The 24,710-nt window shown below is 40.4% G+C and overlaps 1 protein-coding gene across 1 annotated transcript in view; it reads right to left on the bottom strand.

Moving 5' to 3' along the window:
* CYP2J2 (cytochrome P450 family 2 subfamily J member 2) overlaps positions 1-21,700 on the bottom strand; it is a 96,215-nt gene extending 74,515 nt beyond the window's left edge. The window contains 6 exon segments of the mRNA XM_082357828.1: positions 2,405-2,546; positions 4,357-4,533; positions 7,146-7,306; positions 7,703-7,852; positions 10,397-10,559; positions 21,411-21,700. Of these exon segments, the coding sequence (XP_082213954.1) occupies positions 2,405-2,546; positions 4,357-4,533; positions 7,146-7,306; positions 7,703-7,852; positions 10,397-10,559; positions 21,411-21,620 (1,003 nt within the window). The 5' untranslated portion in view covers positions 21,621-21,700.
* Between the last annotated feature and the right edge of the window lie 3,010 nt (positions 21,701-24,710).

Here is a 24,710-nt window from a genome sequence, read left to right as displayed (position 1 = left end):
TTTCTTCTTTTTCTACAAAAATAGATATTTTAGCTGGATACCTGGTTGCACAGCTAAAGACTACATTTCCCAGATTCCCCTGTGACTAAGTTCTGGCCAACAGAATGTAAGTAGAGGGGATGTTTAATACTTGGAAGAGGCCCTTAAAGGAAGGGTGTGTGCTTCCTCCTCCTTCTTCCCTTCCTACTGGTGGAAAGGCAACCTTAGAGGTGAGCCATCTTTGACAGTGCCAACAAGGGCACCATTCTAGATACAGCAGAGCAACACAATGGAAAGAGCTTGGACCCCCAAAGGGTTCTGCAGAGTCCAGCTTAGAGTTTCTCATTTGAAAGAAAAATAAAACTCCTTTTTTTTAAGTGAATATTTAAAAACTTTTAAAATTGTGGCAAAATAAACATAATATATAATTTACTATCTTAATCATTTTAAGTGTACAGTTTAATAATGTTAAGTATATTCACATTGTTGTGCAACCAATCTCCAGAAATTTTTATCTTGCAAAACTGAAACTCTACATCCATTGAAGAGGATGCCATTTTGCACTTTCCCCAGGCTCTGACAACCACCATTTTACTTTTGCTTTCTATGAATTCAACCACTCTAGATACCTCATATGAATAGAATCACACAGAATATGCCTTTTTGGACTGGATTACTTAGTTTAGCATAATGTCTTCAAGGTTCATCCATGTCGTAGCATGTGTCAGAATGTTTTCTTTTTAAGGCTGATTAATATTCCATTGCATTCCACATTTTGCTTATCCATTCATCCAACGATAGAAACTTGGGTTGCATCCACTTTTTATGCCATTTTAAGCCATTGTTATTTTGGAGCCTCTAATAGGGAAGCTATATCAATACGCTAACTAGGTGGCTTTTAAATTTAAAAAGGACTTCCTTGGTGGTGCAGTGGTTAAGAATCCACCTGCCAGTGCAGGGGACACGGGTTCAATCCTTGATCCGGGAAGATCCCACATGCCACGGAGCAACTAAGCCCGTGCGCCACAACTACTGAGCCTGTGCTCTAGAGCCCGTGAGCCACAACTACTGAGCCCACGCACCACAACTACTGAACCCCGCGTGCCTAGAGCCCATGCTCCGCAACAAGCGAAGCCACCGCAACAAGAAGCCTGAGCACCGCAAGGAAGAGTAGCCCCCGCTCGCCGCAACTAGAGAAAGCCCGTGCACAGCAAAGAAGACCCAATGCAGCCAAAAATAAATAAATAAATAAATAAAATAAATTTATGAAAAAAAGTATCTGATAAATAAAAACACAGAGAATTTAAAAATAAATAAAGAAATAAATTTAAAGAAAACCCTGTAATTCACAGTTACAAGTGCATTTTGTAAGTGCATGACTCAGGACACATAAACATAAATATATACACATATAAAACAGACATTTATTCATATATATAAGGAAAGAAAGTTTCACAAAAAAAAGCCTTATCCTTAATACACAGAAAGCACTCTGATTTCCCTATTTTTTTTAATTTAGGGAAGAAAGTTAGTCTCGATCCACTAAATTGACTTTATGTCCTGTTAATAAACTTTTACACACAGTTTGCAAAACTGTATCCCAACAGTTTTTATCCTTCATGTGCTTAAACCGTTCTGGGGCCTAGAAAATGAAAAATGATTGTAACAATCACTGTCCTCGAAAGGATTACAGTCTGTGGGGAAGATATATAAATAATGTGTGGTAAGCAAAGTAAGGGAGGTGCAATTAGGCAATCTCTAAAGGAAGGAAATGCTAGTATTTTCCCAGAAGTGTGGGGAAACATCTTAGAGGGGCTGTGGTTGAGTAAACTCTTCAAGCATAGCTAGGGGTTTACCGTGTAGAGAAATTAGGGAAACACATTTTGGTATTATTCTTCTAGGGAAGAGCAGGTGTGACGGCCCAGAAGTACAAATAAGGATGGTGAAATTAAGTGACATGTGACTTAATGACGCCCCCATGCAGGGTGGGTAGAGTCGAGGCTGGACAGGCAGAAAGAGGCACAGCAGAGGGCATGATATACCAGATTAAGCAGTATGAACATTGTCCACAGGGCAACGGAAGACATCACTTAAAAGGAGGGAAGGCTGCGACCAGATTTCACACGTGAGTGGAATGGAACTCTTTCCTGGAACTCACCACAATGTCGGTGGACTTCACTGTTTTCCCCACTGGACTGCGCGTTTCCTGAGGGCTGGGACTCTCTGTTATAGTTGTGTTACATGGACCCATCACAATCCTCACAGAAAAACCGAAGAAGGTTCCCGTTCTCAAGTCCACCTGGCCCAGGAACTGTCCTACCTATCTCTCCATCCTATCGTGCTATCTTCTGGTCCCACCTTGGGACAGTGTGTTCCAGGGGGCGCCATTCTGACCTGGCCCAGGCCCATCCACTGACATGCTCACCTTGGATTTCGGGATAGAGGGCCATGTAGAGCAGACCCCAGCGCAGGGTCGTCGAAGTTGTCTCCGTTCCAGCAAAGAAGAGGTCCAGGGTGCTGTAGATGAGGTTTTCTTCGTGGAAACTTGAAGGAGCACTGCCCTTATGCTAGAAAGCACAATGATTATTGGTTTATTCAGATGGTTCTTAGATGCCACAACACAGGGGCCCTCATCCTAGAGAAAACGTGGAAGGAGAGCGCCCAGGAGAAATGACTTTCCCTTTGGTCATCTCAGGAGGCAGAGGCTTATTACTGCAACATCACTACAGTCCTCCTGCCCCAAGTGCTGGAAGCTTTTATTAGCTTTGGTGGATGAAACAACACAACTAATTTTTTTACACCCATAATTTGGGAGAATCTAGCATTACACTGGAAAAACAGCCTTGGGTTCCAATATTAGTCACACCATTCACTATCTGTACGACTTGAGCAAGTTAATAAACCTTTCTGTGCTTATATCCTATTCCACAAAATAGAAATAACAGTACTCACCCCTTAAGATGGCATTATGAATTATGCGAGATGGAAAGGACACAGAGCAAATTCTCAACAAATGTTTGTACTGATACCAGAAAGAATAACTGAATTTCTCTAAAGTAAAATAATTCTCATATCCCCTGTTAATCTTTTCCTTTTTAGGCTAAACTTCTCTGATTCCAACAGCCATTCCTCATGGCACTCCAGCATCTTTGCCACGTTCCTCCAGAAGCTTCAATGCATCAACATTCCTCCCTCTGTGGTCCCACACCTGCACACCATATAGCAAGTGGCGTCTCCCCCTCTGAGGAGTAATCAATGCTTCTATTAATGTTATGCCAATAAGGTGAAACACGAGTGGAGTTGGAAAGACATCCACATTTCTGCCAACTCCAGGAGAACGAATGAATAATCTGATGAGTCAAAGATAATGACACAGATGCAGTGATGTGTGTTAACCAGAGGTGTTACTATGGTAAAGGATATACATCCCATTTTGCTTTTTTCCTGCTTCTTTCCTATAGTAATATTAAAAAGCGGATGACATGGTGATGAGGGAGGAAGGCAAATGTCCGTCCCATTTGAGGCTAATCTCTGGCAATGGACACAGATTTACTTGTGTTCTGCACTGGGAGCTGGGGGAAGGGGTAGGTAACTGGGCACTGGTCCAACTAATAATGAAACAACACTTATTCTTCCTTTTGTGTGTATCTCCCTCAGATATGGGCAGAGGACAGAGACTAGATCATGAGAAGGCAGTATTTGGGCTTTCCAAAGCCCTTAAGCCAAATACTGTTAAACCTCTATCTTTATTTCTAATTGTCTCATCAATGAACTCATACATCAATTCTGAGTTAATGTTATTCCTACACTCTATGAAGTATTGCCTCTATTTTCCTCCCCTGTGGTAGGCTGAATAATGACCCACAAAGATGTCCATGTCTTAATCTCTAGAACCAGTGAATGTTACACGGCAGAAGGGACTCTGTAGATACAGTGAATTAACGATATTGATATGGGAAGATTATCCTGGATTATCCCAGTGGGCCCAATATAATCACAAGAGTCTTTATAAGAGGGAGGCAAGAAAGTCATAAAGAGAAGATGTGAGGATGGTGGCAGAAAAGATGCTATATTGATGGCTTTGAAGACAGAGGAAGGGGCCCTGCGTCAGGGAGTACAGGCAGCCTCTAGATACTGGAAAAGTCAATCAGTGGATTCTGTCCTAAAGACTCAAGTAGGGGCCAGTCCTGCCCGCACCTTGACTTCAGCCCAGTGAAACTGGTTTCAGCCTTCTGACCTCTAGAACTGTAAGAGAACAAATGCGTGTTGTTTTAAGCCCCACGTTTGTGGTGATTTGCTACAGCAGCAATAAGAACCCAGAATCCCCTCATTTGCTCTTTAAGAGTAAAACTCAGGTAACAGCTCTGGTTTCCTCACCTTTTCTATTTCCTTGAGGTAAGCATCAATGAAGTCTCTTGCTTCAGCAGGATTCCAACCTCTCTTGTGGTTTTCAATCACACGGGCAACAAACATTTTCAGTTTCTCCCAGTTCCTGAAGAGCATTTGGTGGGGTCCAGGAAGGAAATTCATTATCCTTGGAAAGACATTGTAGAGCTGATGGAGAAAACAAAACAGTCATGGAGACAAGGGAGTGCCAGTTTTCTACTTTTGAAGACAATGAAACCATATTCTCTTTCCATCTCTTTTATTTACTTAAATTTAACGCTTGGAGTCACCCTTGACTCTTCTTCTCTCTCTCAACCCTCTTCTTTCCCCTCTGGCAAAGCATTTCAGCTCTCCATCCAAAATCTAACCAGTCTCGGACCACTTCTCACCACTCCATGTGCTTTGTCTTCCTGTACAAACCACCAACATTTCTTACCTGGATGCTGTAAAGTCTCCAACACGTTTCCTGATTCTATCCTTAACCCCATTCCCAGTCTATTTTCCACTGAGATGCCAGAGGGATCATTTAACTGTTTAATTGATTATTTCACTTTTTGGCTCTCAATCCTCCAATGACTTTCCATGACACTTAGACAAAATTCTACACCATTCTCCTAGCCTGGAGCTCTACATGAGCTAGCCCCTCACCCTCCTGCCACCTCCTCTCCTATCACTCCCCGCCATCTTGCTCTCTTTCACTCTTTCAAGTCCAGTCCCATTGGCCTCTGTGAAAACATAAAAAATGTTCTTGTTTAGGACACTGCATTTGCTATTCCTTCCATCTAGAATGGTTTTCCTCTGAAATCTGTATAACTCCATTTCCTTTAATTCATTAATGTGCTGCTCAAATGTCACCTACTTGGACCTGTCTTACCTGATAATCTTACAGTTAGTAGCACTTCTGGTACTCTCTTTCCATTCCTTTATTTTGTTTTATTTTTTTCTGTGACAACTGTCATTAGTATGTGTATGTATATATATTTGGGTGTGTATGTGCGTGTGTGTGTGTGCAAAATGTCTGTCTATCTATGTATATGTATCTTTGTATCTATCTATGTATCTACATACCTATGCATGTATGTATCTATCTATGTATTTATCTATGTATCTATCTATCTATGTTAAATATGTACGTGTATTTATTTGTCTGCCCCCACTATGATGTAACCTCCATGTGGGTAAGATATTTTTTACTGAAATAAAGTGGTCTTTGACTATATTTTCTCTAATAATACATAGTAGAAAATAGATAGCGTAAGGTAATAGAATGCCTAGATTTTAAATGAAACAGGCATGGGTTTGACAATTAGCTCTGTTTCTTTCTAGCTATAATACTTCAGTAATAATAGTAATAATAATAATAATAGTAGTAATGATGTGATTTGTGGCTACTTTAGCTGCCAGTGGGGCCCGATGGTTATTTTCATGACTAAATGACATGAGATCCATACTGCACTTGACAGAGCCAGCAGACCACTATGGGATGTGCTTACATATTCCCATATCTGCTTGCCCACATCAGGATGATCCATTTCATGTTTAAAGGACTGCTGTAAAAAATTATCTGAGATAAAGTATGAAGAGTTGTCCATCAAAGTGCCTGGTCTACTTTGGTTCTCTAAGAAATGCTTCTTACCCCTGCCCTACTGCCCCATCCTACCCTCCCAGGATTTCTGTTCCCTGGGAACAGTCAGCCGGGTACCCACTGAACTCCCATGACTTCCTAGGTTCTGTCTTAACAGGAGGGAAGAAACTGGAATAACTGGATGTGGGGGCTACCACGGTTAGAAGTGAGAGCAAGGAACATTATTCAAAAATAACACTGACAATAAATCATAATAGCTCACATTCATTATGCCCCTTTAATGTGCCAGGAATCAACTATTTTATCAGTGTTGGTGTGATGGATCCCTAAGTCTCCAGCTAAAGATACTTGTTAAGAATAAATAAAACCCTTGGGGCTGATTTTCCCCTAGAAGTGTCTTCCAAATCCAGAAATGTGGCTGAGAGGCCAAGAAGCTGAGTAGAGGTTTTGACAGACTCACAGCACTGCCAGGACAAAAGTGGAGAGCAGGGCCCAGCAAGGAAGGGGTGAGGTTTGACCCCTCTAAATCTATACCCTACAAAGTTAGAAGACTGATAATATCAAGTGTGGATGGACACGTAAGTAGTGCAACCACCTGGGAAAACTTTAAGTATTTTTTACAGGTGTAAATGCAAGAGAAACGAGTGGATGTGTCCACATGAAGGATTGACAAGACTGTTCATTCCAGATCCCCAAACTGGAAATCCCCCGAGTGTTTATTAATAGGGAACAGAATAACAAACAGGGGCATATTCATAAAATAGAAAAGTAAGCAGATTTTTTAAAAAAAGTACAACTAACATATGAATCTGAAAACGATTTGCCGAGGGAGAGTCAGGCAAAGAAGAATACTTCTGAGGGAGGATGGACATGGAGGGCTAAGGAGGGACATGGAGAGGAGAGACACAAAGGTGATGGCAATATTGTGCTTTTTAAAGAAAAGAACATAGGTCCATAGGTGCACTTCATGTAAAGTTTTGTACCTTACACGAATGTTAGAAACGTTCTTTGTCTATAGTCAATATTTAACAATATTATGTAAAATACTAAATTTAACAGATTGACTGCAAACATGTTTGTGTTAAAGTAAATTTTAAAAGGTTATATGTTAGCTTAAAAAAAAAAGGAAGAGCTCATCTGTGTCTGACATCAGCCCAATATCCTTATCCAAGATAGGAAGTGAGAACTGCCTCACCTGGCACCACATTGATGTCTCAAGACATGTGACCTCATCCAGCAGCCTCAGCAGCTCCTGGAACTGATTGTCCTCGTAGTCAAAGCGCTCCCCAAATGTGATGGAGCAAATAATATTGGAAACTGCATTGTTGATTTTGAAGTGAGGGTCGAAAGGCTGTCCTAGAGGCAGAAGAAGCGATGGATCCTTCAGATTGGTTTCTTTCTCTTCCACTGAGAGTCTACTCTACATGACATATGACATACTGACTACAGAACCACCTCTGAGACTGTGGCCCCAGCACCCTACACAGGGTCTAACATACAGCAAGTATTCAGTCAAAGCCTGGGAAGTCAAACTGATGACCAGGATTTAAAACCAATAATAAGTTTAATACCCATCTTCTTATTCTTAATTCTTGAGCTCCATGAGGGCAGGTCATGATTAGCTGTTCACTGTTATCCCCTCAGTGCCCTACGCAGTGCTGGGTGCAGGACAGGCACGTAGACTCTTATTAATCACCTGGTGAGTGAATGAATGAGCCACAGTTCCCTGCACCTGTCCTATGACACACTCACCGTTCTCCTCTACTATTGCCTGGATGAGGAAGTGGGTCTCTTCCTGAATGCGCTCCTCTAAGCTCTTCCTTCCTAAACCAAAGTTCTTCAGTGTTGTCAGGGCAAACCTTCTTTGTTCCTTCCATACCTGGCCTATGGACATGATCAAGCCTGGGAAAAAGAAAGCCAACATTATGAAAAGAAAGCCAACAAGAGCCATGGGGGATAATGCATCAGATGGAAGGAAGGAGAAGGGCATTAAGGCGCTTGAAAACTATTCAGAGAAATAATCCCAAAGCAATAGATATAGTGGCTAGCATTTACTGACTGCTTCTAATACCGGACACTTTAACATTTTTAATGCATGTGTAATTTAGCAGTCACAGAACCTCTCTGAGGCAGGTCCTATCATAACTGCCAACCCTCCCAACAATTTTTTTGATAAGGAAACTGAGGCACAAGGGATAAAAGGAAACTCTGCAAGGTCTCAGAGTTAGTAAGCAGCTGAACAGGCATTCAAATTCAGTTCTGCCTAACTCCAAAGCCCATGTTTTGATTACTTGTCACATAAGTATATGTAAGTATTTATGTTATGCAACATACCAAGAATGCACTGAGGGATTAGACAAAATCCATACTCATAAGGAGGCAAGGCCTTTAGGAGAGGTCCTATCTAAGCTGGACCTTAAAAAATAAATGAATCATTCAAGAGCATGGAAGAGTGAAAAATCTATGCAGAAAGAAAAACACAGGCAAAGGAAAAAAAAAAACCGTCTTGGTGTGTTCAATAGATGATCATTTATTTCATTAATACAGGTGAGGCCACACTTCTTTCATTTCTTCACTTCCAGAGCACTCTTCAACTCCTTCTAATATCTGCCTTAGGCCTCTACCACCTCAAGGACATGGCCTTCCCTGCTGTCCAGTCCAGGATCCTTCTCAACCTCATCTTGATGTGGCAGCAGCATGAGACACTTCTTTCTTCTCTCTTTTCCCAGGACGTGACACTCTCCAATTTTCCTCCTAATTCTCTGACTGCAGAGAACTTACCATACCTTTTGTTAATTCATCTTCTATTATATTTCAAAATGATCTAGTTCTTCATTCAAGTTCTGCAAGACTCTTCTCCCCTATCTATGCTCCATTTTTGGGAAAATCTCATTAGCTCTTTCTGTCCCTCAGCTCCGGACATACATACAAGTGTCTGCTTGACTCTGCAGATTTAAAGGCATTTCAAACTCAGCATATCTATGACTGAATTCATGATTGCTCCATACAACTCCCCACCCAGGCCACCCAACACCTTGCCCTCCTCCAAATGTTCCTTCTTTCCTACCCATTTGGGTATCTACCTCAATGCCTCATTCTCTCTCTGTCTAGGTCATCATGTCTTATTGGATTTACCTCCTGAATATCTTAAATCCATATATCTTCACGGCCACTCTCCTGGTCTAACCTACTGTACTGTCATTTCTTGCCATCTCCCTAGTCCAAGCCACCACCTTCTCTAACCTAAAATGCTGCAATAGTCTCTTGCTCCCTTTATTCCATTCTTTACATTGCAGCCTAAAGAAGTCTTTAAACCATACCATGTAAGTACAATGATTCCTTTCTCTACTGAAACCGTTCAAGAGCTTCCATTATTATTAGGATAAAAAGCAACATCCTTAACAAGGAGATGCATGAACTATTCCTGGCCAAACTCAGCACCTTCATCTCCATTTAATTTTCTCCGTTTAATCCCTGTGCTTCCCACACTGGCCACCTTTCAATTCCTCAGTTCACTGTCCTTCTTCCCACCTCAGAGACTTTTCATACTCTATTCCCTCTGACTGATTGCTTCTTCACATTTGTCATTTACTTACATTAGCTTTTCCTGAGTCTCTGAATTAGATTAGGTACACCTAAGAAGTGCACCCTGCTCTTACCTTCATAACAGTTAAGGCCTGAAATTATTAGAGTAATTGATATTGTTTTCCTGAATGGAATGTAAGTTACAGAAGAACAGGATTTTGTCATTCTACTCACTGTTCTGGCACTGGCGCCTAGCACTGGGCTTCACGTGGCTAATAAATAGAGTGAATGGATGTAGAATTAATGGATGAAATATTTCAGAGGAATTGAGAAGCACCTGAAAAATCTGGTGCTTTGGTAGAAGAATAAATCTGAGTTTTTCATTTAGATTTTTAAATGTGTTCATTTATTTAATGATCATTTTAAGTGTTCATGCCAAACTCTTCTAATATAGATGGAAGGGTTAAGCTACCTTGTGGGGCACAGCCTTAATAATAGAGCATAAGGAACTAGAGGCAAGAAGGGATCACGTAATCAGCAGGAGGGAGCAGATCCACATCCATTTTCCTAGGGAAGAGATCTGAATGGGAAAGCAGAAAGAGAGAGCGAGAACGCATTGCCTTTCTTAAAAAACACATCACATCACTGAGTGATGTGAATACTTACTAATTAAAGCAGCCAGAGTGAGTTCATGCAGGTGATGCAGCTTCTCTCAAATCCCTGACATTAGCGCTAACCCTGCCAGGTTCCCTGAGGGGGTGTCTGTAACAGGGAAATGCGGCCACTCAGCTTCTTTTAGGGGCAGGAATTTTATGATGGGCCTGGTCCCTGGGAGTGTTGGAGAATTACAGTCACAGAGGTACCTTTCACAGACTACAAGAATATCAAACGTACACATCTTATATTAGTCAAGAAACTTACCATTCTTCTTAAAAACACGTTCTCGAATAGGGGTTATAGGGCGGTTCACAAAGTTTTGGTCCTGGTGGACAAGGACTTCTTTGATTAAGGGCAATCCAGTTATAATAACTGAAGGCAAGTCACCGAATTCCAGGCTAAAAAGGTTCCCATATTTCTTCACAAACTGAAAAATAGTAAAATAGTCACAGAATATGCACATGTCTGTGTGTCCAGGAATAGAGGGTTTGTGTAGCTGTGGGAGCTTGGATGGGGGGTGGGGGTGTCTGTGTGCGCACCTGTGTGTGCACTTAGGTCTGATGGTCTGATGGGGATGTTTCTACCTGTTTCCATTTCTCCTCCTCTCAACTAGACTCGGGCTGAATCCACTACAGGACATAGACATTCCTTATAAACATTCATTCATATGTTCAACTTCCTCAGATTGAGTGAGTGTCCACCATTAGTCCTGAGAATAAGGCCTAAAGATTTAACAAAATAAACAAGGTCTTTAACTGCAAGCATCTTAAAATCTAGGGAAGGGAGAGAAGTCATACATGTGACTCACCAGAGAAGGCTGAGATATGTTTAGTAAACATGGACTTCTTAGTAAATCATATCTGTTTAACCAAGAGAGAATGTCCCCTTCCTCAACATGTTTTAGGTGACAGAAAATTCATTATAGGGCTGGGACCAGGTATGGAGAAGAGCACACTAGTTCTGGAGCCATGTGCAAATCTTAACTCTATGGTTGACTAGCTGTGAGCTCCAGGGAAAGTTGCTTCACTTGTTCGGAGCCTCAGCTATAAAAGGAGAAAATTATTCTTCCCTCAAAGGGTTCTGTGAAGAAGAATGAGAGCAGCGATGTGAAAGGCACTTTGTTCCCTGGTACCTGGCAGACAGCCACTCGAGCCTCTGGGGAATGAATGGGCTCTGTGTGCAAAGGGATATGGAAGCACTTGCTCATGTGCTCATGTGACAGACAGGACAAGAGCACAGGGATGATGTGCGAGAGAAAGGAGCTGGTGGTCACAGACAACCACGTCCACTGGGTGCCATGATAAGCACCTTTCACGTTTTATTTCATTAACCTCACAACTACCCTATGGTAGTAATGATTTTCCTTGCCTTTCAGTAAGAAAAATGAGTCCTAGCAGAAGTAACTTAGCCAAGGTGACAAAGCTATTGGGTGTTGGTGAAATTTGCCAAGCATTATGTAAGATTTAAGGACAAAGCCATGAACCCGAGATGGTGCTTGGACCTTAGAGTTTAGTGGATGTAAGAGAATGAATGTGAGAATGAGGGTGAGGGAGCTGGGAGAGGAAGAGTGAGACAAAGAGAATGGAAGAGTGTGTGGGTGTGTCAGGAGCATACACAAATGTTCAGGTATGTGCAAATATGGCTTGGACCGCAGTCAAGGGTCATAAATCAAAGTCATCCCTGACATGCTTACTCAAGAGAGGAATCTAAGTAGACCTGCCCATTCCTGCAGACTGCAGGGCTGTGTCTTACTAAGGCTGTGGTATCAAACAGAAGCGCTCATTTCCTTCAGGTATCTGTGGCCCCACCTCCCCAGCTGGCATGGACTTATGCTCTCCCATGTCACCTCAACCTCCCTGGACTGTGTCACCCCTTCAGAGCAGATACCATGGATTTAGTCTCATTCTACCACCCTGCTCCCATATTAAAGACCAAGCCTGAACTCCATCCTTCCATTGTTTTGTTGGTCTACAGTCTTCCATCCATGTTTGTTCATCACTAGCACAGTAAGTCTGTCTTGTTAGAAAGAGCAGAGCCAAGATTCCATCTTAGTCTGGTCTGCCTCTAAAGTGCACGTCTTGTTCTAAGAAATGGCAGGAATGGGTCTGCATAAATCAAGACTTTTTATTTCATCATGCTGAATGCCTGGATGAACTTCTTAGGTTTTACAGAAAGGATTTCTTGACTATTTCAGAATATACAGTAAAATATTTTTGGAATGGCTGAAAATCTCAGGTTAAGCTAAAGGACTCCTAGCTGACAATGTATACAACCTGGAATCTCAGCTTGTTCTTGGAGGGGACTTGGCACTCCAGTAGTGTTTACAGAAATGAACTTCTACAGAGTTTCACCTCTTACCAACTCTCTGCGCATGTATATTTCTAGTCCGACAGAACTACATCAAACATTTTTATGGCATGATCAACTGTGTAAACATGGATACATCAAAGGACCTCCTGCAGCCCTGGTACCAATGGTGGTGATGTCTACCAATTCTTAAGTAACCATGCCAGTCACTGTGCCGATGGCTTTACTTGGAGGTAAATGTAAGTCCCAGTGTCATCTGAGAAGACTTTGTAAGGTAGAGAATACATTTTGATGTACAAAAACAAACAAGTTTTTAAGAAAAAGACAGTGTAAGGGAAAAAAAAGAGGTTGAAAATAAGGTTGTTCAGCCTCCTACACTATTGGTGGGGATGTAAGAAGGTACAGCCACTATGGAAAACAGTATGGAGGTTCCTCAAAAAAACTAAAAATAGTGTTGCCATATGACCCAACAATCCCACTCCTGGGCATATACCTGGACAAAACTATAATTCAGAAAGATACCCGTACCCCTATGTTCATAGCAGCTCCATTCACAATTGCCAAGACATGGAAACAACCTAAATGTCCACCGACAGATGAATGGATAAAGAAGATATGGTACATATATATGATGGAGTATTACTCAGCCATAAAAAGAATGAAATAATGCCATTTGTGGCAACATGGATGGAACTAGAGATTATCGTACTAAGTGAAGTAAGTCAGAAAGAGAATGACAAATACCATATGATGTCACTTGTGGAATCTAAAATATGACACTACTGACACAAACGAACTTATCTATGAAACAGAAACAGACTCACAGACATAGAGAACAGACATGTTGTTGCCAAGGCAGGGTGTGGGAGAGGGATGGTATGGGAGTTTGGGGTTAGCAGATGCAAACTATTATGAATAGGATGGATAAACAACAAGATCCTACTGTATAGCACAGGGAACTATATTCAATATCCTGTGATAAACCATAATGGAAAATAATATAACAAAGAATCTATATATATGTATAACTGAATCACTTTGCTGTACAGTAGAAATTAACATAGCATTGTAAATCAACTATGCTTCAATTTAAAAAAAAAGGTGGTTCAGGAGGCTAAAACAGGCTTAAAATCAGAAATGAAACTAGAAAAATCAAGAGAAAAGGAATAGCACAGTAGCTATAAAAGGCAAATAAAAGTAATAGGTTACAGGAAATTTCATATGAATGATAAATATTCCAAATGTAAGATGAAGCACTTAAATAATAAAGTAGAGCAAAATAAATGTTTAGAATACAAAAAATTAGAAGTGGTGAGTTAGTGAGACAAGAGACTGAACCACGAGATATAAAGTTGAGGACGATTCTACTTAAGTTCTTAAACTCAAAAGCCAACAGAACAAAGACAGGAAAAGAGAAAAAGGAAGAAAGGAAGAGTGTATCAATTCTTATTCCCACTAGCAGTAGGTGAGAGGGTCTGTTCCTCTGAGCACTCACCAGCACTGAGCTCTGTGCTCAAGGAGGGCTAAGATTCTCTCTCACTCGCTAAACTATATTTTAAAATGTGTCACTCAATGCATTTGCATTGCTTTTATAGTTACAAAGCGTTTCTATCCAATAAAGCACAAAATAGAAACCTAAGGACATAGGGAATAAAGCTTTATAACACTTCTTACACTTTTTAAGTCGTAAAATCCTTCAAAAATCTAGTATGTCATGGATCTGGTAAAGCAAAACCCTGGACACATGAATGCATTTATGCATAAATGCAGTTCACCAGTCCTCTGGGGTCTCTGAACTCCTGCTAAGAATACTGGTCTCACTGGTAGTTCTTGGGGTTATGCTAGGTTTCTGAGAACAGCCTGTGGAAATCAAATTCAAGTTCAATCCAACAGGTTTTTATGAAATGCTTTCAGAGTTGTCAGGCGCCTTTTGACATTGCTGTGTTATATGTGAGGGCAATACAGATATCAATATGCTATGGTGTTTTCCTGAAGTGTCAAAGCCTCTTGGGGAAGGCTGACTACAGAAAAAAACTAATGCATAGTGGAAGATGATATATGTTATAATGCTGGAGCAAGGGGCATGAAGCTATTGAAAGAAGAGAAGAATTCCACTCCAGGTACAGGAGAAAGTTTCTAAGAGGAGCTGATACTTGGGCCAGATCGTAAATGAAGGTGTGGGTACCTGCAAAAGGATATGTGTTGTGAAGGCAAAGATTTTAGGCTGTGGGAATAGCATACACCAATGCAAAGACAGGAAAATGTGGGCTTTCAGGAACAAGTGAGCTCTCTTTTCTGACTGCAATATAGGTTCATTAAAGAGCACTAACCCTGTGGTTGGGCAAGGCCGGGTGCTGGAGGTACAGGTCCTTAAGCTTAAGATACCCTCAAGCTAATGGAGCATACAGATAAGTAACCAGTTCTTATTATTACCATTCTGTACAATAAATTATTAAATGGGGGAAAGCAGGAAGCACATAAGGGGACCAAAGGCTAGGACAGGTTTCTGGGAAAAAATACCTTCTCATTTGTGTACGGAGAGGGGAAACAAGCCTGGCAAGGTAATGTGAGCTAGACCAAGGATATTACTAATGTCAAGTGAAATATTTTGGATCTTGTTTTGTTTGCAACTAGAAAACTGAATAGGAGAGGTAAGGGCAGTGAGTGCTTAAAAACTTGGATTTTGAAGTCATACAAATCCATTTATATCCAGCTTCTGCTTTCACTTTCTATGTGATTTTTGGTCAAGTTATTTAACTTCTCTGTGTCCCAGTTTCCAAATCTATAAAATGGGGGATATTACTAATTTCCATCATTGGGATGGTGGTGATAAGTAACCATAATACTAAAATAAATAATAAAATTATTTATTGTTATTGATATATTTGGCAGTATATTTTAGCAAAAGGACTCTGGTTAGATCTGGACAAAGGAATGGAGGGGAAGTGGCCAGAGAGTGGATTAATGCAGCCCACGCAGCAATCAGGCCAGACAAGGTATGCAACCTCAACTGGCTTTTCCTTGAGTTTGTTACTATAAATTTTTGAAGTAAGGAGGAGGGTGGTAGATATAGAAAAGAAGCATCAACTATGTGCTAGGCACCCTGGCAGTAAACTGATATTCATGAACTTGTTTGATTCTTATAATAACCCTACAATGTATTCTTTGTTTTCAGAAAAAGAAGCACAGAGATTTAGTGCCTGGCTGGTGGTCATAAATTTGGGCTCTTCCTAACTCGCTCTGTATGTCTCATCCTTAACTGAAAGCATGAAGATATTCTCTCTCTCTTCTTCTGAGTGATGAAGCTCCCTAAATATTAGCTGGCCACATGACTTCCCAATCAAAAACCACATTTCTCAGCTTCTCCAGGTGTGGCCAATGGGACGTAAGTAGTGGTGATGTGTGCATCTTCTGGGTCATGTCCTTAAAGGAAAGTTGCTTCTCACCACCTGCTCCTTTCCCCTTTCCATGGACTGGAACTCATACATGAAGATGCTGTAGGACGAGAGCAGCATGATAGAAGGAACTGGGGTTTCTGGATGACCTTGTGGTACAAAGCAGCCTTCCTACCCTGGTCTTCCTGCCTACATCTGAACTCACTTCTGAGAGAGAAATAAATTTCACTCTTTTTTTACCCCACTGTATTTTGGTGCCTTTTTATTACAAGCAGCTTAATGTATATCCTCTTAATACATTTATCCACCTTATCTACCATTCTCCCACTTTAGTCCAATAAGATTTTCTCTTATTTAAATACATACACATATATCTGTGGTAGAGGAAGTTTAGAAAAAAAGGGGAAAAACAAGAATGGTTCATGGTTCCCATCATGCCATACAAATAGGCCAGTTTCTTCACTGCCCTCTCACTTTGTTTTAGCTCATGTCACTTCCTCCCATTTAAAAATCTCCTGTCCACTTTACTCCATATAACCACTTGCCTAACATTTCTTTCCAGTTCAGCCAAATTTATTTCAACATTCTATAGAGGTTATTCCCAGGGCATCCCATTCACAGTGATCCCACCTCATGATATCTCATTTGGTTACCAAAAGTTTATAACACACATTTCATCATACACTGTCTTGTACTGTGCCTGTCATATAATAAGCACTTCATAAATGTCTGTTGGATAAATGAACCCCTGAATAAGTCAATTATCCTCTAACTACATCGTGAAAAGTCAGGTAGCATAAGTCAGAGAATAGGTAAATGAGTCAAATAGTCCTGTGTCCAAGTCCTTGTTTGGCCATTATCTATGTTGAATAACTTGGGGAAATCGCTTTACCATTTTCAGCCCATCTGCTCAGTGGTAAAATGGAAACAACATCAGAAGATTCCTAACTTGTGTGTCTTTTGTGAAGATCAAATGAAAACGAATATACATCCACATACAAGACCTAGCAGATAGTTAATGTTATAGCTGATAGGTAATGATAGATAGGTAAGTAAAGATAGATAGGTAATGATAGGTAGTTAATGATAGGTACTTAATGTTTCCAAATTGCTGGAATGTAAATTTAATTACAACTAAATCACACCATTTAACTCCATTTTTTTTACAGCCAAAAATATTTCATTGCAAACCTATATAAAATAAAATTTAACACTTCTGATGAAAAATCTTTGGGCCAGAGATAAGACCCTAGCCTCAGTTTCATCCCTGGCCAGTTTTATGACATGAGGCAAATCATTTAACCTCTTTAGTCATATTTATCTTAATGGTAAAACAAGGGCACAGGCCAAGTTTCTGATTTCAGACAAGAGTGAGTAAAAGCATCCCATTTTACTCGCCCTCCTCATCATGATACTGACACACACAAAAAGTAACACCAATAAAACCCTGTTCTCTGTAGTCAAAGGACCAGATAAAGGGTGGTCCACCAGGACAGAACATTTCAATCTTTGTACCTTCCTTTTCTGGAGACAAATACCATAAGAGATGTGGCCCTCCCACATCCTAATGAGGGGTTATAGCCATGGAGAAGATGCATGGAAACTTGCCTTCATCCTACCTTTGCAATAAGGCAGTGCCCCTCCCCTGCTGACTCTATGAGCTGAATTGTGACTGTCACCCCTGAACTGCAGTAAAGAGACTCCTTGAAGTAGTCAGTGGGCAAAATTCTGATTTCTACCACTGTACAGAAATAAGGAGGCACCTGTATCCCATGGAGATGATATGGTTAGATTACTGACTTCCCCCGACCCCCTGCAGTAAGGAAGAGGCTACCCTACTCAGAGGGGCCCCAATCTTTTGTCCCCATCCTCATTCTCTCCAGCCTGCACTGATGAGAATGTGGGTTGGAGTCCTATGGGGGTGGACAACACATAAGTGGGGTAGACCAGTATAGCACTGCAAAGACTTTATAACCTAAATTGACATTTGAACCACAATCCACAAAAGTGAACATTCTGAACATAAACAGATTGACTATCTGCCAAAATAAAAGATTTACATAGAGTCCAGAGTCACATAACAAAATACACCAAATGTCCAGAATATAGTCCAAAATTACTCATGTTACCAAGAACCAGAGAAATCTCAAATTGAATGAGTTGAAACCAATACTGAGATGATAAAGATGTTGGAATTATAGGATAAAGATTTTAAACCAGCTATTGAAAATATGTTTCAATAAACAATTATACTCTCAAAAAAATTTTTAAATAGAAAATCTTAACAAAGAACTAGAAAATATACATAAGAACCAAAGAGAAATTTTAGAACTGAAAAATACAATAATGTAAACAAAAAACTCAAGAGAGCAACTCAGTGGCAGAGTGGTAATGACAGGATAATCAGTGAAATTGAAGACATCAATAGAAAGTGTCCAATCTGAACAACACAGAGAAAATAGATTGAGAAAAGATAAAACAACTGAGCTTCAGGGACTGATATTAGAATAACAAAAGATCTGTCAGTTGTGCAATCAGTGCCAAAGAGTACCAGAAGGAAAGGAAAAAAACATGGACTTGAAAAAATATTTGAAGAAATAATGGCTGAAAAATTCTCAAATTTGGTACTAGAAAAACCTACAGATCCAAGAAGTTGTGAGTGAACCCAATAAATCCAAAGAATTCAATACCAAGACATATAATCAAATCTCTGAAACCAATAAAAACAAAGAAAACTTCTTGAAAGCATGCAGAGGAAAACAACTCATTACTCATGGGGAACAACAATTCAAATTACAGCAGATTTCTCATCAGGAACTAGAGAGGCCAGAAAGAAGTAGCACAACATTTTCAAGGGTTTAATAAAAGAAACTGTCAACCTAGAATTCTATATCCAGTGATAATATACTTCAGAAAAGAAGGTGAAATAAAACATTCTTAGATGACGGAAAGCTAAGAGAATTTTTTTGTCAGCAGACCAGTTCTAAAAGAATAGCTAAAGAAAGTTCTTCAGTTAGGAAAGAAAGAGCAACAGAAAGGGTAAATAAATGGGTAAATACTGTAGACTAATCTTCTCTTCTTGAATTTAACGAATCATGTTTGACAGTTAAAACAAAAATTATAATACTGTCTGAGGTGGTTCTCAATGTCTGTAGAGGTAATATTTAAGACAATTTATATATTATAAAGTGGGGGAAGATAAAAGGACCTAAAGAGTTTTAAGGTGTCTGTATTCCACCTGAAGTGGTAAACTGTTGATACTTACTGCAATAAGTTATGTACACATAGCATGTAATCTTTACAGCAAGCACTTAAAAACAATACAAAGAGATATACTCTAAAACACTATAGATAAATTAAAATGGAATTCTCAAAAAATGTTCAAGTGACCCACAGGAAGACAGGAAAGGAGAAACAGAGGAGTAAAAAACAAAGTGAAAAATAGGAAACAAATAATAAATTGGCAGACTTATGTTTTAACAAATCAATAATTACATTAAATATAAATGATCTAAATTCACCAATCAACTGTCTGATATTGGCAGAATGAAAAAAATTACCCACCTATATGTTATCTACAAGAAACTCATTTCAAATAAAATGGTATAAGTAGATTAAAAGTAAAAGAATGGAGAAGCATATATTATGCAAATACGAATCAGAAGAGAACTGGTGTGGCTATATTATATCAGATAAAGTAAAATTCAGGCAAAGAAAATTACCAGAGATAAAGAGGGACATTACATAATAAAGAGCCAATTCACCAAGATGACATAACAATTTTAATGTGTATACACCATCTAAAAGAGCTGCCAAATACATAAATGAAAACTACCAGAACTGACTAGAGACATAGAAAAACAAGTAATTATAGTTGAAGACTTCGACAACCCTCTCCTAGTAACTGATAGAATCAGTAGACAAGAAGTCAACAAGGGTTCAGAAGAACTAAAGAACACAGTCATTTAATTATATCTAATTGACATACAATATAGAACACTCCACCCAACAACAGCAGAATTCACATTTTTTTCAAGTATGCATGGTGCTGTATCTTGAGTCATAAAACCAACCTTAACATATTTTTAAAAATTGAAATTATGCAAAATATGTCCTCTGACCATAATGGACTCCAACTGGAAATCACTAACAGAAAGAAAACAGGAAAATCTCCCAATATTGGAAATTAAACAACATATTTATTAAACAACGGTACAGGTTTAGGAGCCTAGCTTTAAAATTCTGTAGACTAATCCTGTACCAAATGTGTGTTTCTCCCAGAAAGTGATAAAAACCTTCTCCATCTGAATTTGAGTTTATATTATAGGCTTGTGTTTAAAGTGCTCCAGGCATTTCTAGGGAAAGGGGAACTATTATTTGTTGGGCACCTACAATAAGCTGTATTAATATTGACCATTCACTGTTTTATTTAATGTTCACACCCACCTATCACAGTGTTGTCTGTCAGCAAGGTACCTGTGCTGAGAGGCAGGGAAGCAGCTGAAAATGCTTGAGAAAGTGCTGGATGTTGGAGGGAATTCTAAGGAATTCAGAGTGACCACAGTTAGGGAGCCCTGATGGGAGATGATTATAAAGAAGTGGAAAGAGGCTGCAGCAAGATTTCCAAGTGGCTCCCTAAGGAGTCTGAAAGCTGGGAAGCAGCAAGAAGCCCTGAGAAAGCCTAAGCAGAGGAGTGACATTTTAAAATGATTACTTTAGTGAGAGTGGATTGCAGGGCGAGGAGGCTGAATGTGAGGGGCTCAGTCCTTGTGGGGATGGGAGCAATTCAGTTGAAAGGCGGTGAGGATTTAGGTAGCAATATCACCATTTTCCACATGGGAAACGGAGCCTCCGAGAAGGAAGGTACCGGATTTTTCCCCCCAAGGATAATAATATTAAAAAGACAAAGTGATTATAAATATAATGTCCCGGGCTTCCCTGGTAGCGCAGTGGTTGAGAATCTGCCTGCTAATGCAGGGGACACGGGTTCGAGCCCTGGTCTGGGAAGATCCCACATGCCGTGGAGCAACTGGGCCCGTGAGCCACAACTACTGAGCTTGCGCGTCTGGAGCCTGTGCTCCGCAACAAGAGAGGCCACGGTAGTGAGAGGCCGGCGCACCGCGATGAAGAGTGGACCCCGCTTGCCGCAACTAGAGAAAGCCCTCGCACAAAAACGAAGACCCAACACAGCCAAAAATAAATAAATAAATAAAGTAATTAATTAAAAAAAAATGTAGGGTGTTCCAATAATGGCTAAGAAGCAGAAAAATGTTTTTTAAAAAAATCACTGATTAAAAAAAAAAAAATAATGTCCCAATAATATGTAACAAGACACACAATTAAATGACTTAAAGAACATATCGTGTCTGGCACACTTAAATAGTAAACAGTTAACAAAATTTCATCCCTAGAAGTGGAATCATGCCGGTTGCTGGTGAGGAGAGCGAGGCTCAAAGCTCCCCGGGGGCCCGCTTTAGCCTCAGAGCCCCCCAGCCTCCCGCCCTCGGTACCCGGAATGGCCCTTGTCCTGCAGATCAGGGTCAGGACGCGGCCCTGGCACCTTCGCCCACTCCTACCCTCTGAAGCGACAGGTGCCCCTTCTCAAAGTCCAGATGGAAGAAGTTGCCTACGAAGGGCAGGCGCGGGGGCCCCGGCGGGTAGTTCTTCGGGCGCCGCCTTTTGAGGAAATCAGCAAAGAAGAGAAAGGCGACGGCCCCCAGCAGGACAGTGCGGGGACGGAGAACGGTCCAGAAGGCAGCCGCCAGGGAGCCCACCGCCGCGAGCATGGCGGCGACCTCGGCTCGCTCTTCCGCGGTCTGAACCAGCGAAGATCCCGGCAGCTCTCAGCCTCTAAGCTGCCAGCACTGCCCTCCTTCCCCGCCTGCCCCCGGCCCCGCCCCGCCCCACCCCGCCCCACCCCCTCCCCTCTCCAACCCTCACTCCGCCGCGCCCCTACCCTGGCCCGCTAGGCTTCCGCGGAGCCTGGTCTGCAGGACCCGTCTGGGCTCTTCCTCAGGCCCCGCCTCCTGCCGCGCCCCTAACCCGCCTCCACCCGGTCCTCTACTCCCCTCTGCCTTCTCCCAGCCCGCCTGCCGCCCACCAGACGCCTGTGGCCGGATTCCTGGGAGAACAGCAAGGGTCTCGGAAAAGACCTGGCTACAAGCGTTTTTATTATCTAGTTAAAGAGCCTGTCTCTCTGTGAGACCATCGGGGCTCTTGGGTTTATGATGTCATCGCATCTCAGAGAGGGCCGCGGACACTTGAGCTCTGTGTTTTTCTATCACCGTCTCACCAAAGGACTGGAACCGCGCCTGGTAATAAAACAGGAAAACAGCAGCACCTGATATTTCCTGGGCGCTTACTATATGCCAGACTTCTTTAGATGAATTGCTTAATTCTGACAAATTTATGCAGATACCCTTCGTTCCATCTTGCAGTTGCAGAAACTGAGACAGAGGTTAATATCAAATACGTGGTAAATAAATGAATCCACCGGTCTGCAGCACATTTAAAGGAGGCCCTGTATTTGTAACTGTTTCGAAGTTTAAGAAGCATTACATCAAAGCTCTAGCACTTAGGCTAGTCTTTAATAGGTGCTTAATGAACATTGAAGGTAGGTGTCTTAGTCCTTGTCCTTTTTGGTTTGCTTAGTGAGATTCTTCCTCTGAAGCCTCAAGATGGTGTAGGACCCCAGGTTCCAACCTTCTATGCTATCCTGTGTGCCCACCTGTGTCTCACCATTTGTGAGATGCTCAAAACGTGAAGCATAGTACTGGAATAGTATAGCACACACTCAGGTTCTCAACATATATATAGGCAACCTGCTTAAAATCTTTCTTTAAAAAGAAAAGAGCATTCAAGTCTCTTTTCTATCTTCCGAAGTCTATAGGGAGATACTAGTCAGAGTTTAGTTTTTATCCTTTCAGTCCACATCTTCCTGTTTCACTCTAGTTGTTATGCATCCATGCAGTGTTTCTAATATTTATATAAATGCTGTTTTTAAAATAATTCTACAATCGATTTTTTTTCTCAGTATTTTGTGTTTGAGATCTATCTGGATTGATACACGTGGCTTTAGTTTATTCACTTTAACAGCTATGTAGTTCTCTCACTACCCCACAATTTTTTTTGGGGGGGGGTATAATTGACATATAACATTGTATTCGTTTTGGGTGTACAGCACAATGATTCATCTGAGCAAAATGATCACCCAAAAGGTCTCGCTAACAACCAATACTATACACAATTACAAATTTTTTTTCTTGTGATGAGCGCTTTTGAGATATACTCTCTTAGAGACTTGCAAATTTGCAATACGGTATTAACTACAGTCACCGTGCGGTACTTTACATACAGATGATTATCGTATTACTAGAAGTTTGTACCTTTTGACCCCCTTCATCCATTTCGCCCATCCCCTTCTCCTGGCCTTTGGAAACCACCAGTCTGTATCTACGAGCTCTGTTTTTGTTTTTGTCTCTGTTTTCAGAATCTACATATAAGTGAGATCATATAATATTTGTCTTTCTCTGTCTGACTTATTTCACATAGCATAATACCCTTGAGGTCCAACCACATTGTTGCAAATGGTAAGATTTCCTTTAAAATATATATAGATCTCACATTTTTCTTATTCATTCATCCATTCATCGGCGTTATTGTTTCCATATTTCGGATATTGTAAATAATGCTGCAAGCAATATGGGGATGCTATCATCTTCTGTGTTTTCATTTTATTCAGATAAATACCCAGAAGTGGAATTCCTGGGTCACATGCTAGTTCTATTTTTACACCACAATTTATTTACCCATTTCCATATCAATGAACATTTAGGTTTGTTATCTCCCTCCTTCCCTTTTTTGTTTGTTTGTTTTTGTCTTTTGTGGGGTTTTTTTGGGGGGGGGTTGTTTGTCTTGTTTTGTTTTGTTTGCATTTAAACAATGCTGCAAGTGAGAGATTGTGCCATGAGCTGGAATGGATGATGTAACATTTAAGATTAGATGATCTCTATTGACTTCTTTTCATGGACTTTGTATAAATCAAGTGCTGGACTTTACCTAAAAAGGTAATGGTTTCGATGTATTTATAATAAACTGATTTAAACTTCTTCTACAAGAAGAAAAATTAAGAGCACTTCTTTGAAAACAAAGATGAAGCTTCACCTAATTTGCTTTCTTCTTGGTTCCTTCTGAAGTAAAGTCTCAAAGCTGTGATTAATATTTTTTTCATGTAATGAATACTCTCAGGACATTGTATAGCCTGTGGTAAGTACAAAGGGAAAAAAAGACATTTTCCACCTTAAGAGCTTTTACCATGATCAGTATGACCTTCCCTGGTTGAATATTGTTCTCTTCTTGTTCCATTAAGTTAAAATACAAGTCAGCACAGGTATTTGGTTCCTAATATTTTAAAATGTAGTATGACTTTAAAAAGTATTTTGTATAAAGTTGTGTGTGTACTGTGTCTATACCTCAGGTTCAAGTTACTGACTTTATGTTCTAAAGAAAAGTGAATAACACAAAATTAATAATATCCTTAGTTATAACAATAATGAGGTGATTACTGGTATTGGTGTTCAGTGTTATTTTGTACTTTATACTTTTCCCTTTATGTTCTCTGTCTTGTACCAACTAATCCCCCAAATCACTGAGTTGCTCTTAAAAAAAAAAACAAAGAAGAAAGAAAGAAAAGGAAGAAAGAGAAAGAAAAATGTTGATATTGTGTACATATTTTTTGTCGATCAAGTCACACACATGAAAGCATGTAAAGCAACTAAGTGGAATATTAATTGCTTGCTGGGAAATTATCAGATTAGTCCCTTGGTTCTTATGCCACATGAATTCCTAGATAAATTGGTAATTCATTAATGAGTTAA

This window comes from Balaenoptera borealis (genome assembly GCF_965194805.1).
Source record: "Balaenoptera borealis genome assembly, chromosome: 1".
Classification (NCBI taxonomy): domain Eukaryota; kingdom Metazoa; phylum Chordata; class Mammalia; order Artiodactyla; family Balaenopteridae; genus Balaenoptera; species Balaenoptera borealis.
The sequence above is the reverse complement of the archived record's forward strand: the minus strand, read 5'-3'. Positions and strand labels throughout refer to the sequence as shown.